The 13,624-nt window shown below is 41.3% G+C and overlaps 1 protein-coding gene across 5 annotated transcripts in view; it reads right to left on the reverse strand.

Annotated features, from left to right (window-relative positions):
* Nucleotides 1-12,601, reverse strand: part of Ipo8 (importin 8) — a 120,589-nt gene extending 107,988 nt beyond the window's left edge. For 2 of the 5 annotated variants that reach the window (XM_013149330.2, XM_063254493.1), the window contains exon 1: nucleotides 12,369-12,585. Coding sequence is in view for 2 of the 5 variants with exons in the window: in XM_063254492.1 (XP_063110562.1) it covers nucleotides 6,822-6,903; nucleotides 12,369-12,452 (166 nt within the window). In the remaining 3 variants the exon portion in view is untranslated. Of the gene's footprint in view, nucleotides 1-6,821; nucleotides 6,904-12,368 lie in introns of those variants that run through there. The other 3 variants (XM_063254492.1, XM_003466785.5, XM_013149329.2) reach the window with 3 other exon arrangements.
* Nucleotides 12,602-13,624: the final 1,023 nt, after the last annotated feature.

Here is a 13,624-nt window from a genome sequence, read left to right on the forward strand (position 1 = left end):
TACAAATAGGAATAATAAAACCCTACTTACAGAAATAATACCAGAAAACTTTCCAAATATGGGGAATTTACATACAGATAAATGTGGGATACAGAATCACAACCCTAATTGGAAAAGAACACAACACATCACAGTCAAAATCCTGTAAGTCAAACACACAGACAGAACCTTAAAAGCTATTAGAGAAAAGCAATACATTGCTTATAAAGGTAAATTCATTAGAATCACACCAGACTTAACACAAATGTTAAAAGATAACCAAGTTGAAATAAAGTGTTTCAAGTTCTAGAAGAAAACAATTTCCAACCCAGTGAAATCTTTTTTTTTTTTTTTGTCTTTTCCCTTTTTATTGGTACCGGGGATCGAACTCACGACTGCCTGCTTGCAAGGCAGGCACTTATGCCACTGACCTAAATCCCCAGCCCCCAACCCAGTGAAATCTTTTTGTGTGTGTGTGTGTGTGTGTGTGTGTGTGTTTTTCCTTTTTATCGGTACCAGGGATTGAACTCACAACTGCCTGCTTGCAAGGCAGGGGCTTATGCCGCTGAGCTAAACCTCCAGCCCCAACCCAGTGAAATCTTACAAAACTATTTTTCAAAATTGATGGAACATAATGTCTTTCCATGACAGAGTACCTTAAGAAATTCATGTCCACCAAACCAGCACCCAAAAATTCTCAAAGATATTCTAGAAGAAAAAATGAAGGGAATAATGTGAAAAAGTCTAAAGGAATGAATACATCAGGTTTGGCAAGCAGTTAAGCAGTAAGGGGAATAAAAGAAATCAGCAACAGGAAAATAATTCACTAACAAGAATAAAGCAATGCCTTTCAGTAACAACTTAATGCAAATGGTCTCAACTCCTCAATCAAAAGACACAGGTTCTCAAATGAGCTCAAAAGTAAAACCCAACATGTGTCATATACAAGAAATATATTTAATCCAGAAAGAAATTCAAAAACTAAAATCAAAGGATGGAAAACAATATTTTGTGAAACAGGACACAGAAAACATGCAGGAATAGTTATCCTATTTTCAGACAGAGTGGACTTCAAGTCAAAACCAAGCAGAAACACAGGCCAGAGAAGCTACAGCCACAGAGAGCATCCACAGACACCCGGAAGAGAGAAAGCCACCCCTGGACCCCACTGCCATCAGGGCAGCATCAATGAGCCACTGCCCACACCATTCCAACACATCGGAACCTCAGAGCAGAGGAACCCAGATGCCTCGTCCACTATACCCAGAGATGAGGAACCCGTGCAAGAAGCATCCAGGTCTCTGCAACCCAGTGACTGTGAGGAACACAGGAAAATGTCAGGGCAAACAGCAGGGTGCAATCTCAGAGCACACCCAGAATAAGTCCAGGAGACACAGACACAAAATAAATTAGAAGTCACATACCTGAAGTTTCTGAAACGATAGCAACTGAAGTAAAGAAACAACTCTGGGCTTATATTGTTTAACTTTGCATGCCTGTATCTGGTAGTCTGAGCAACTATTTAGAGGATAACAGGGTGCAATATAGTAACTATTACTGATTCCCTATTGTCTTGCTTTTGAAAGCCAAGATCATTCTCATTGTTTTGGTTGAGTCTCTTTAAAATAAAAAATTAAATAAATAAATAAACGATCAGAAGAGGCAAATAAAATCACTACATATTGGTTAAGGACATAACAATTATAAAAAACGTATGTACTCAATACGGGTACACCTAATTTCATAAAACAAAAAAATCAGATGAACATCAACACAATTATAATGGGGGCCCTCAATACACCATCATCACAAACAAATCAAATAGACAAAAAAAAAAAAAAATCAATGAAGAAGTAACAGTGGAACCACGCCTTCAAACAAACAGACTTAAAAGACACTGACCATGTACCATTTAACAAGAGAATACACATTCTTCTTAAAAGCACATGGAACATTCTCCAAAATAAAGACACTGGCCCATACATCATGCTTAATTAAATATGAAGAACCTGAAATATCCCACGCATATTATCAGATATTATAATGAAACTAGAAATCAGTGCCAAAAGAACCCACAAAAAGTATGCAAACATGGGTCACAGAAGAAATCGAGGAGGAAATTAAACAATTCCTAGAACTAAATGACAATGTCAGTACAACAAAGCAAAACCTATGAGACACAAAGAAAGCTATCCTAAGCAGAAAGCTTATTGCTGTGAATGCCCACATTAAAAAAAAAACAGGGTGAGCCCAATTAAATAACCTTATGCTGCACCTCAAGCTCTTAGATAAACAAGAATAATCTAAATCCAAACTTAGCACTAAGAAAAAAATCATAAAAACCAGAGCAGAAATTAATGAAATGGGGGGGGGGCAATTCAAAGAACCAATGCATTAAACACCTGGTTCTGCAAATAAATAAACAGGCAAATCCGAGCCAATCTTATCAAAAGAAGGAAAGAAAAAACATGCTAAATTCCTCTCAAAATAAGACCTAACTGGAAAGTAAGTGCTGATTATTACCATAGTGAAGGCGAGTGTCATGAGGATTACCCACAAGTCACTATCTTGCCCAACAGCCACTCTGTAATGGCAGGTAGGGCAAGGTAATTATGGCTGGCATTTTTGATCTCTAGTACTGGGTCCTATTTTCAAGGAAATTCTACATATGTCAATGCGGTAAGAAATGTAAAAGGCCAAATCACAACAGGCACAGTGAAATCCAGAAGATTATCAGAAAATTCTATAAAAATGTATACTCAAATGGGAGAATCTACAAGACAGAGACAGATATCTAGCTACATACACATTACCAAAACTGAACCAAGACAGAGACCTTGAATGACTCCATAGTGGGCAATGAACTTGAGGCAGTAATAAACATACCAACAAAGAAAGTCCAGGACCCAGTAGATTTATAGCTCAATTCTGCTAGAACTTCTAACATCAGTACCCCTCCAACTCCTTAATGAAACTGAAAGGGATAGAATACTCCAAAGTCATTCCTAGAAGCTACCATTACTCTGATTCCAAAACCAGATAAAGACCCAATTAAAAAAGAAAAATCTCTGTAGGAACAAAAGTCTTCAAGATTCTGGCAAACAGAATTCAACAAATCATGAAAAAGATCTCACATCGTGACTACTGGGCACACAATTCGATAATGCAATACACCACATAAACAGAAACAAGGGGGCTCAGCAGCACAAGCACCTGCCTGGTCAAGTGCAAGGTCATGGGTTCAATACCCAGTATCAAAACAAACAAACAAACAAAAACAAGTACAAAATCACATGATTATCTCAACAGATGCAGAAAATGCCTGTGACAAAATCCGACATATATTCATGATAAAAATTTTAAAAAAAGAAACCAACTGAAGAAAACAGTTCTTGAGGTTGTTTCTTCATTCTCTCTTCTGTTCAAGCACATTCAGCCGTGTGATTTTTGGGGTGTTTTATTTCTGTCTTTTTGGAGACAGAATCTCACTATGCAGTTCACTGGCCTTGAGCTCACTTTCTAACCCACGGTGGTCTCAAACCCACAACAATCCTCCTGCCTCAGCCTCCCAAATGCTGGGATTACAGGCATGCACCTCCATGCCCAGCTAGCCATGTGATCTTTGACAGAAGTCAAAAACATTTGTTGAAGGAAAAAAATCCTTCTTTAACAAATGGCCCTGGGAAAACTGGCTAGACTCTTACTTCTCACCATGTACTGAAATCAACATAGGTCAAAGATCTAATATTAAAACAGAAATGATCTACTGGAAGACAAAATAGGTAGAAGTCCTGAAGACACAGGCATAGGCAAGGACTTTCTGAACAGAACCCCAGGTGCACAAGACAACTATAACACCAAGAATCAACAAGTCGGGTTAAAAAGCTTCTGCATAGCAAAGAAAACAATCAATGGAGTGAAGAACAACCTACAGAAAGTGGAAAAAAACCTGCCAGATATTCCTCAAAGGACAAATAGCATATACAAAGAACTCAAAAAAATCAGATCTTCCAAAATAAAAGATCCAATCAAAAAACAGGCAAATGAAGTACTTCTCAAAAAAAGTACAAATGGTAGCTGGGCATGGCGGTATATACCTATACCAGCACTTGGGAGGACTGCTGTGAGTTCAAGGCCAACTTCGAGTACACAGTGCGTTCAAGGCAGGCCAAAATTACACAACAAGACCTTGTCTCAAAATAAAAACAAAAAACAAACAAAAAAAACCAAAGAAGTACAAATTACCAATATACACATGAAAAAATGTCCAGCATCTCTGGTTAGTAGACAAATGCAAATTAAAATAACACTTAGATTCTATCTCACTCCAGAAAGAATGGCTATCATCAAGAAATCAAGTAACAAATGCTATACAGGCTGCAGGGAAAAAGAAACCCTTCTACATTGTTGGCGGAAGGGTAAACTAACACAACCACTATGGAAATCAGCATGGCAATTGCTAAAAAAACTAAAGATAGAAACCATATTGTATGTAGGTATTTCCCCTCAAATACACTTATTCCATCTCTCTGCTGTTTTTTGGGGGGTTGTGTTGTTTTGTTTTGTTTGAGACAGGATCTCTCTATGCAGTTCAGGCTGGCCTTGAGCTCACTTTGTAGCCCAGGCTGGGCTGGAACTTACAATGATCTTTCTGCCTCAGCCTCCCGACTACTAGGATTACAGGTGTGAGCAACCACACCCGGTTCCATGTCTCTGTTATGAGGTTTCTTTAACCCCACTTCTAGAAGCAGTCCCAACAGTCCTTTCATGACTGTCCTGAATCAAATTCAAAACTTTTACATTTCATGATCACTTGAACTTTGAGGAAGAGCTGGATCTGGTGAATAAGGTGAATGAGGACACTAGTATTTTTATGATCTTGCCTTCCTGTTGGGTACCACTCAGTAGCAGTATTTGCAATATTTTTGATCACACTTCATAAAGACATCCATGGAAGATGACGTCACAACTTTAAGAAAGATGGGCAAGTGTGCTTGAAGAGAGGGAGTCTATTTTGAGGGAGATTAATAGTCTTGTATCTTTTACTGTAACACATTTTAAAAATTCATCATATACTTGTATCACACCTCATATGTATGCACAGTAACATAGAGTAATCCAAGGAATTATATTTATGTCATAAACAGAAAACAATTAATTATGCATCAAATTTGACAGCAGCAACCTAGTTGAGAACATTAAGAGCAACTTTATGTATAAACTGTTTCTGTAACGTTGATACGTCATATAAACAACACATTAATAAAGATCTTTTAAAATGTTGTTTCTAAAAAGCTTCACAAGAACTTCACAACGGTGCTATAAATACTTAGATTATTAAAACAGCTCCATTTCAGAATAAAAGAAAGAAAAGAAAAGAAACCAGGGATTTAACTCAGTAGCACAAGTACCTGCCTGGCAAGCATGAGGTCATGAGTTCAATTCTTTTTTTTTTTTTTTTTTGTCTTTTTCATTTTTTTTATTGGTACCAGGGATCGAACTCACGACTGCCTGCTTGCAAGGCAGGCGCTTATGCCGCTGACCTAAATCCCCAGCCCCTGTGAGTTCAATTCTTAGTACCAAAAAATAGAACAGTTCCATTTAGCAAAACGTAGTTTCAAAATAGCCCTACTTTATTACAAAGATTAAACAATTGAGACAGTTGCAAAAATTTACATAGAAGCTTTATATACTTTAGGTAAACAACAATTACAACATGACCTTTTCCCCACTGTTTTTTGTTTTTGCCTTAATCACAGAGGAATCTTTTAGGAAATCACTCAGTGGTGGGCCAAGTAATCATATTTCTGTGAACAGTAGACTACACAGCCACAGCTCTATTACACTATATATATATTTATGGAACATCACTCTGATGTTTGCAGTCATGAAACTAACAACTTGTTTCTCAGATATGTCCATGTCAAGAGAGTGACACTGTATATTTCTAGAAACATTTTCCCAAAGTTTAGTATTCCTTTGTGTTCAAATGAATTTAAACACTTTATCAGAAAGTAGTTGTGACCACATAGCTATAAAAATACTTTCCATTTGAATACATCAAGACTAATACTCACCTAATGTCAGTGATGGTCACTTCTGAGTGATAAAGAATTTTATTCTTTTTTGTGTTCTATATTGTTTTATATTCATCTAATGATTATGGTGGCTTGCCATGGTTTAACTTATATTTTTACTTTAGAACCATGCAAAAGCAATATGCAGAGTTGTAGAGACCATGCTTGAAGTTCTGAATTCTGAACAGAATTTTTTTTTTTTTTTAATTGGTATCGGGGATCGAACTCAAGACCGCCTGCTTCCAAGACAGGTGTTTATGCCACTGAGCTAAATCCCCAGCCCCTCCTGAATTCTGTTCCTTTCTGCAATTTACAACATGTAGTGACTACTCCACCACGGTGCAAGGCAGTGGTCCTTTGCTGCAGCTCCTGGTCGGCCATGAGACCAGGCGGAGGAACAGCTGACACTCTACACACACTTACTTCCAGTCTTGACCTGCGAGGCCAAAGGTGAGGCTCTGGGGAAACCACAGGGGACTAGGGAGACAAGCTATCCAAGTTGGGAAAGCTCAAGGACATGGGGTGACATCACAGACGGTCAGAACTGGTGGCAGAAGCAGGCAGGGGCAGCCAGGGAAGGTGTGTGCTCAGTGCCTACCTGTGCATTTCTGTGGAAAAGCAAGTGAGTTTGCATGCCTTGGAAATACTTCATGGGTGCTTAATTTTTTAAAAACAAAAGTATAGATACTTAGAATTTAAAACTCTCATTCTACTTTCATCTGTAAATAAAGTATTTATAAAGGATAAAAAAGAAAACCAACTCACCTGCCTGGCGTACTGGGAATTCTACATGGTCAGAGACTATAATCCGAAGTAAACTGGGGGCAAAATTGATAATCTTGTAGGACTGAAATTACAAACAAATGTTTTCATAAATGAAAGCAATTTGCATGAATAGCTACTAGCACCTCCTACTGAATACATTACTTAGCCAAACAAAAGAAACTTTTAACATGAGAGAACTTCTCCAATGATAAATGAAGATTACCGAAATACTTCAGGTGCAAATGATTTCTTTTCAAGCTCAAGTCTGCCAAAATGCTCTCCAGAAGGAGTGTGCCAATTTACACACCTTAAATTTATGTATGTGTATACCATCTCTCTAATACATGTACAGTATTGCAGTCCTCTGAAACTCTAAAACCTCTGAAATTACATTCCTTTACCACTAAAGAAGCTGCTGGTTGTTTTTGTGGGGGAGAAAACTTTTTTGTTAGTTTGGTTTTTTTTGTTTGTTTTTTTTTTTTTTTTTGTCTTTTTCGTTTTTATTGGTACCAGGGATCGAACTCACAACTGCCTGCTTGCAAGGCAGGCGCTTATGGCCGTTGAGTTAAATCCCCAGCCTCAGTTTGTTTTCTTTCTTGTTGTCTGTTTCCTCCACAAAGTACTTACATGCTTTATCCCTTTGTAAATGGGATATTTGGGTTTTTTCTTAATTCTAAGAGCTACTTATGCAATTAAAGTTTCAGTCTTTTATTTGACCTATGCATCACAAGTGTTTCTTCCCAGATTGTTTGTGCTTCAATTCTGTTGATGACACAAAAACAGAAAAATCATCTACTGAACACAGGTGCTCTGTCACTGCACACCAGGCAGACCAGGAGGAGCCCGCACTGAGACCAGGAGCCAGGGCCACTAGCTCGCTCACAGCAGCCCTCTACTAGCTACTGTGCGTGGTGTTCTAGACAAAGCTGACCGAGCTCCTACTCCACCCTGCTGCCCCTCGTTTCACCTTCCAGGCAGGTTTCACTCTGGTCTGCTCCCGAGTTTGGCCATCATGACCTCAGAAACAAAAAACTAAAACGGCACAACCTGTTCCTTCCATCCATGCCCTGTACAGAGGTCAGTGCCCGGGCTTCCCTGCATTGAGCCTAGAGCCCACAGAACTGTGCCCAGGACACTCCTGAAACAAATCAGGCGGTGCCCCTTCCCCTGGACAGAGCCTGGACCTATGGCAGTGCCCCCTTCAGTGTGCATCTAGGCTTGTGCACGCCTTCACACTTTTACTCAATCGCTTCCTATAATTTATTTCTGGTAGCATTTGTTAAGGTAAATGCTTAAGCAAGCACTAATCACTAAAAAATTAACATCTCCAAAGTACTGATCTTTTCCACCTGGGGATACTGCTTTTCAAGTCTTTCCATACCATATCCTTCATTAAATTTTCAATTACCTTGTAATTATTCTTCCTTTCATCCACAACCTTCAAAATCTTAAATGTGTTATAATTGAGATAAATTCTTTTTTATCCGTAATTGAAACCGCCAGCATCTTACAATAATTTTAAAAACTGATTTGTTTTAACAGCAGCTTACATGAGAAAAATTAATAGGCATTCAATGAAGCTTTCTACAAATTCTGCATGTGTTTACAAAAGAACTTGAGTTTATTACTTTTCCTGAGAGATCTTTCAGTAAATCAAAATAAAATACATATAGTTCATTTCAATTATAAAAACTGTTTTTTTTTTAAATCTTACTACAGGTAAATAAAAAAAAAAGCTTTGCATTAAAAGTAAGCTACTTATTTGAAAGTAGCTATTTAATTTCCACATAATTGGTATGTACACATTTTGTGTGCCACTTTCAAAACTTCCAAGACTGTCCTCTTCCAGTTTGGATTCAATCTATGTTACTTTGGCAGCTAAAGCATTCAGGGATAATTTAAATATACTCTCATACAATTTTCCTCACAAGTATTACCCAATGGCTTTGCTCCTCCAAGTTTCTAACAAAATAAGACAACTCTTTTCTCAATGGTTTACTGAGGATAGTTACTTTGTAACATTTTCTGACAGTTTTCTTGCTTAGCTAAGTTCCACATTTTATGAGGACCTGCACAGAGTGAATTCCTGCTGCCTTTCCATTTCTTCACTCACTGCTCTAACTGCACTACCCTTCCTGGTCCCCAATATCCTGGATGAGGGTCTCTCCTGAGCTTGCTGTCCCCCTGCTCTGTCGCAGTGGTCTACAGGTTCCCCACACACGGTCTTGGGCACCACCTCTGCGCACAGGTGACCTCTCTGAAGCTCACTGGCTATGATCCTCGAGAAAGCACCACCTGTGCCATAGCTCAATAAATACATGACTCATACAGAGCACGATGGGCTGCAGGAGGCAGAGCTCAGTGGGACATTTGCGGAGCACGTGGTGAGCCCTGGGTTCAGCACTTGGGCCTGGTGGAAAGGTAAAAGATGCCCACAGATACATGGCAAGCAGAGATTCCAAAACTTGCAGTGAAAGTTTATCTCGCTGCTGAGGACAGACAAGTGGAGGATGATTTATCAAAGGAACACCACTTTCTGGATGAGTTACTAAGCAAGACGCCCTGCCCAAACCCTCTACACTGAAGCTATGGGGACTTGTGGTAGAGAAAAAGTTAGGAAGGCAAGCAAGACTCACTGTTAGCATCTTGAGAAAAAAACTGAAATCCATTTCCCATAGAAACAGTGTCACAGATGGCAGACAGGAAGCCAGTCACTGGCAAGAGAAAGATGTGGGCCTGAGACAACAGACCTTCCGAGGAGAGGAGAATTTACCCTTGGGAACACAGGCTGTGCAGATGAGGCTGCCTGCCCTCCTCACAGCAGACATGCCAATCTGTGAGCAACCCGAGGAGCCGCTGGCCTCCTGTGCTGGGTACGGGGAGATCAGGAGAGCACAGTGCAGGGGCAGGGCCTGGAATGCTTGCCTAGCATGTGCAGTGTCTTCAGTTCCATCCCCAACATCACAAAAATAAACACATTTTTTTAAAACACAAAAGACAGGGCCTGGGGATTTAGCTCAGCGGCATAAGCGCCTGCCTTGCAAGTAGGCAGTTGTGAGTTCGATCCCCGGTACCAATAAAAAGGAAAAAGACAAAAAAAAAAAAAAAAAAAAAAAAAAAAAAACCACAAAAGATAAAGTTAGATATCACAGTTTGGTAAAGGACAATATACAAATAAACTTGGTGGCACATGCCTATGTATAATCCCAACATTCTGAGAGGCTGAGGCAGGAGATCTTGAGTTCAAACCCAGCTTGGGCAACACAGTAACTTAGTGAGATCCTGTTTCAAAAATAAATAAACAAACTAGGGATGTGTGAAGGGAACTAGCTAGGGAAGGCTAGGGAACTAGCCAGTGTGAAGGCTTTGGGCGCACTCCCTAGTACCATAAAGAAAACACAAAAAGGACAAGCATACATTCTCAACAAGCCAGCATAATGGCACATGGCTGGATCCCAGCTGTCAGAAGACTGAGGCAGGAGGAGCACTGCAAGTTTGAGGACAGCTTGAGGAACATAGTGCATTCCAAACCAGCCTGAACTATACAGCAAGACCTTTTCTCAAAAAAACAAAGCAAAACAAATCAAAAACATAACTGTGTTTTACAATAAGGGTAAGTGACATTTTACTTTGGTACAGACAATTCCAAAAAACTTAAGAGCATCTCAGAATCCAAAACATTACATAAAATATAAATGCTAAATAAACAGCATGATAATTAACTTTATCTAGTGCTACAGTGAACTTTGTGCATAAATAAGCTATTCTTTAGAAGTTTCAGGGAAATAGTCCATGATGAGTTGGACAGATATAGGGCAGGGTGAAGATGAAATTAGACTGGATTGGATGAAATGGATTGAAACACTACGAACAAAAAAATAGGACTGAGATATCTCCTAGTTCTGCAATCCTTCCTCCCTACCTTCTCCACTCCTGTGACATGCACTGTACTCACACACTGAAGAATCAGAAACAAAGCAAGAATAGGCTAATAAGGACAGGAAAGTATTCAAAAATATTTTCCCTGCTGACACTATCAAAGTAACCTCTGGCCTCCTCTCCTGTTCATACTAATAGATTCCAAGTTTGGATCTTGTTTTGTTCTTCTTAACTAACCCACGGATTGCTATTCCTCCAGCCAATCAACTGCAGCGCTAGGAAGGCTAGGGACAGAAACCGACTTTAACTCTCCCTACTCTGGGTGGCAGTCCCTTCCTTCTGAGGCATGCCGGGCTTCAATCCAACACATCTTCCGTTCCAGCAGGGGTTCCGCTGACCTTATATCTCTTGGGAATCCTGGATTTGCTTCTGCTCCAAACTCCACATAGATTTCCAATTCAGATAATCCGTTTCAAAGATCCACAACCCTATCAAAATCAACTCCAATGTAAACATTTACTCAAGACAGCTGTTATCACACTTTAGGAACCCAGAATCACAGTTCAAACTGGCTAAACACAACTGGTTTCCACTCTCCACCGCCACCCCCACGCCCACCCGGTTTCTGATTCTTTAAAAGTGTGGGTCAAAGCCCCATAACTTGCATTTCCAACAAGTTCCCAGGTGACACTGATGTTTCTGGCCGTGGGCAACACTTTGAGAACCCCCAATTCAAGAATATTCCTTCATGTTTCAGTGTTATCACAACCTCAAATCGCCTTCTCTCTTTCTGAGGGATAGATCTTAATTTTGAACCTTTTAATAAGAGGTCAGTGGTATATATATAAAAAACGACTAGCCTTTGGGCTCATTAAAATTTTGAAATGTCAGGGATGAGGTCAAAGCCTGCTAGAATGGAGGATAAAACTAAGTCTTAACACATTTTAGCTTTTAAAAGAACCACCTGGCCTTGTGGGGACCTCTGAAATTCTAGCTATTCCCGGAGAAGGACGCAGGAAGATCGCAAATTCCACGAGACCGGCCTGGGCAACTTAATGAGACCCTGTCTCAAATCAACAAAACAGGCTGGGAGTGCAGCACGAGAGGACAGTCTCATAAAGTTAAATTAAATTAAATTAAAATAAGGCTAGGCATGTAGCTTGGTAGTTGAGTGCTTGCCTGGGAGCAGTAAGGCCCTTGGTTTATCCTCAGTACGGCCAAAATAAAAAAGAAAGAAAGAAAGATCTCTCCAAACATTAGATGTGTCTTTGATACAACACAGGAAAGCCGCCTGCTCTTCCAGGAGCTGTCCCCGGACAGCACTGCCCAGAACTGCCACAAACTCTGCTTCTCCGGGTTTAAACAGTGCTGCCCAGCGAGCACAGGCAGGCGAGGCGATGGGCAGGGTTTCCCACAGCAACACCTAAAAAGGGCTGGCCTCGAGCAGAGCTGAACTCGGCGCTGGGCAGCGAGTGTCCCGTCCCCGTCCCCCCCAGTCCGCACTCAGGGAGCGGCTCCCGCACCCGGGAGCGCCGGCCAGAGGCGCGCGGCGGCCGAGGCCAACTCGCTGCCGGCCGGCGAGGACTGGCGCCACCGCGCTGCCCAACAGGTGCGCGAGCCGGCCCGGGCCGGGCCCACTGGGCGGCGTCCGGGGCCGCCACTCCTCACCTGGTTGAGCTCGTTCTCCGCAGCGAGGCGCAGCTTCGGGTCGATGGTGCCCTTCAGAGCCTGAATGATCCGGTTGAGGTCCATCTCCCCGGCCGGGGGTTCCGCGGCCCCCGGGCGAGTAGGCCTGACTGCAGCTTTAGCTTTCGCGGGAACTTCGCGGCCTCCTCTGCCGCGCGCCCTAAACTACCTCACTCCCCACCCCAACCCCCGCCACCGTCGCCACCTGCAACCACTTGCTGTGCGACTCCGACTCTGCACCCCCCGTCTTCCCTCTCCCCCCCACTCGCTCTCCATTCACCCTTTTACGACAGCCGGTGGGAGGCGGGAGAAGAAGAGGAAGCGGCACTACCTTTACGGCAGCCCCTTTCCCTGGGCGTGAGGCTATGACCGACTTCTGTAGGCGGCAGCCATAGTTCTGTACGGAAAATACTCCGCTTCTTCCCTCGAGGGGAACACCACGGCCCAGCGTCAACAGGGGGGTGCCATGTTGTTGTACGGAAAACAGTGTCCCGCCCCTTTTCTAGTAGGGGAAAATTGAGCCTGCCTCTTGTTTTATGACAGCTGCTTCCAAATTAAGCGTAGCTGGATTGAGTGACATTTTTAGTTAGTCCAAGAACTGTGTAGGCATCACAACTGAACCCGTTTTAGGAGAGATTTTTGGAACCGTGAGATCACAGTCTGCACACAGTTCTCTCGTATATGGGAACCATCGTTCATTCATTCACTCACTGAACATTTCTTAAACATATATTTTTAAGCAAAATACAAGGATTTTTAGGAACAAGATGAGTTCGATTCAGGTTAACATGAAGGAACTCCAATCTGACAGAACAAAAATATAAAAGATATATTTTCAGAACATAGAAACATTGAATAGAATTGGTATGTCAGTTTCAAAAAATTGTCCAGATCCTTTCAGAAAAGTAGTGGAAAAACAAGGAAAAGGGTTACACTATTTCCATCCACTGTAGCCATATATGACCCCATAACTTCAATATAATAAAAACATCAAGTCAGCTTTTCCTCTGTATAATCCAGAAAACTAAGTTCTAATTGTATATAGCAATGATGACTATAAACAAAACACAGCTGAGGAGATGTGATCTTTCCAGGAGCCCAAGATAGTTTAGTGCCGGGCATGGTGATGCATGCCTGCAATCAGTCTCAGCTGCTCAAGAGTCAGGCCAGCCTGGGCAATTTAAGGAGACCTGTGTTCAAATAAAAGGAAAAGGGCTGACATATAGCTCAGTGATTCC

The sequence above is a fragment of the Cavia porcellus genome, unplaced genomic scaffold (assembly GCF_034190915.1).
Source record: "Cavia porcellus strain 051 isolate PalLab524CR breed Dunkin Hartley unplaced genomic scaffold, mCavPor4.1 scaffold_8, whole genome shotgun sequence".
NCBI classification, from domain to species: domain Eukaryota; kingdom Metazoa; phylum Chordata; class Mammalia; order Rodentia; family Caviidae; genus Cavia; species Cavia porcellus.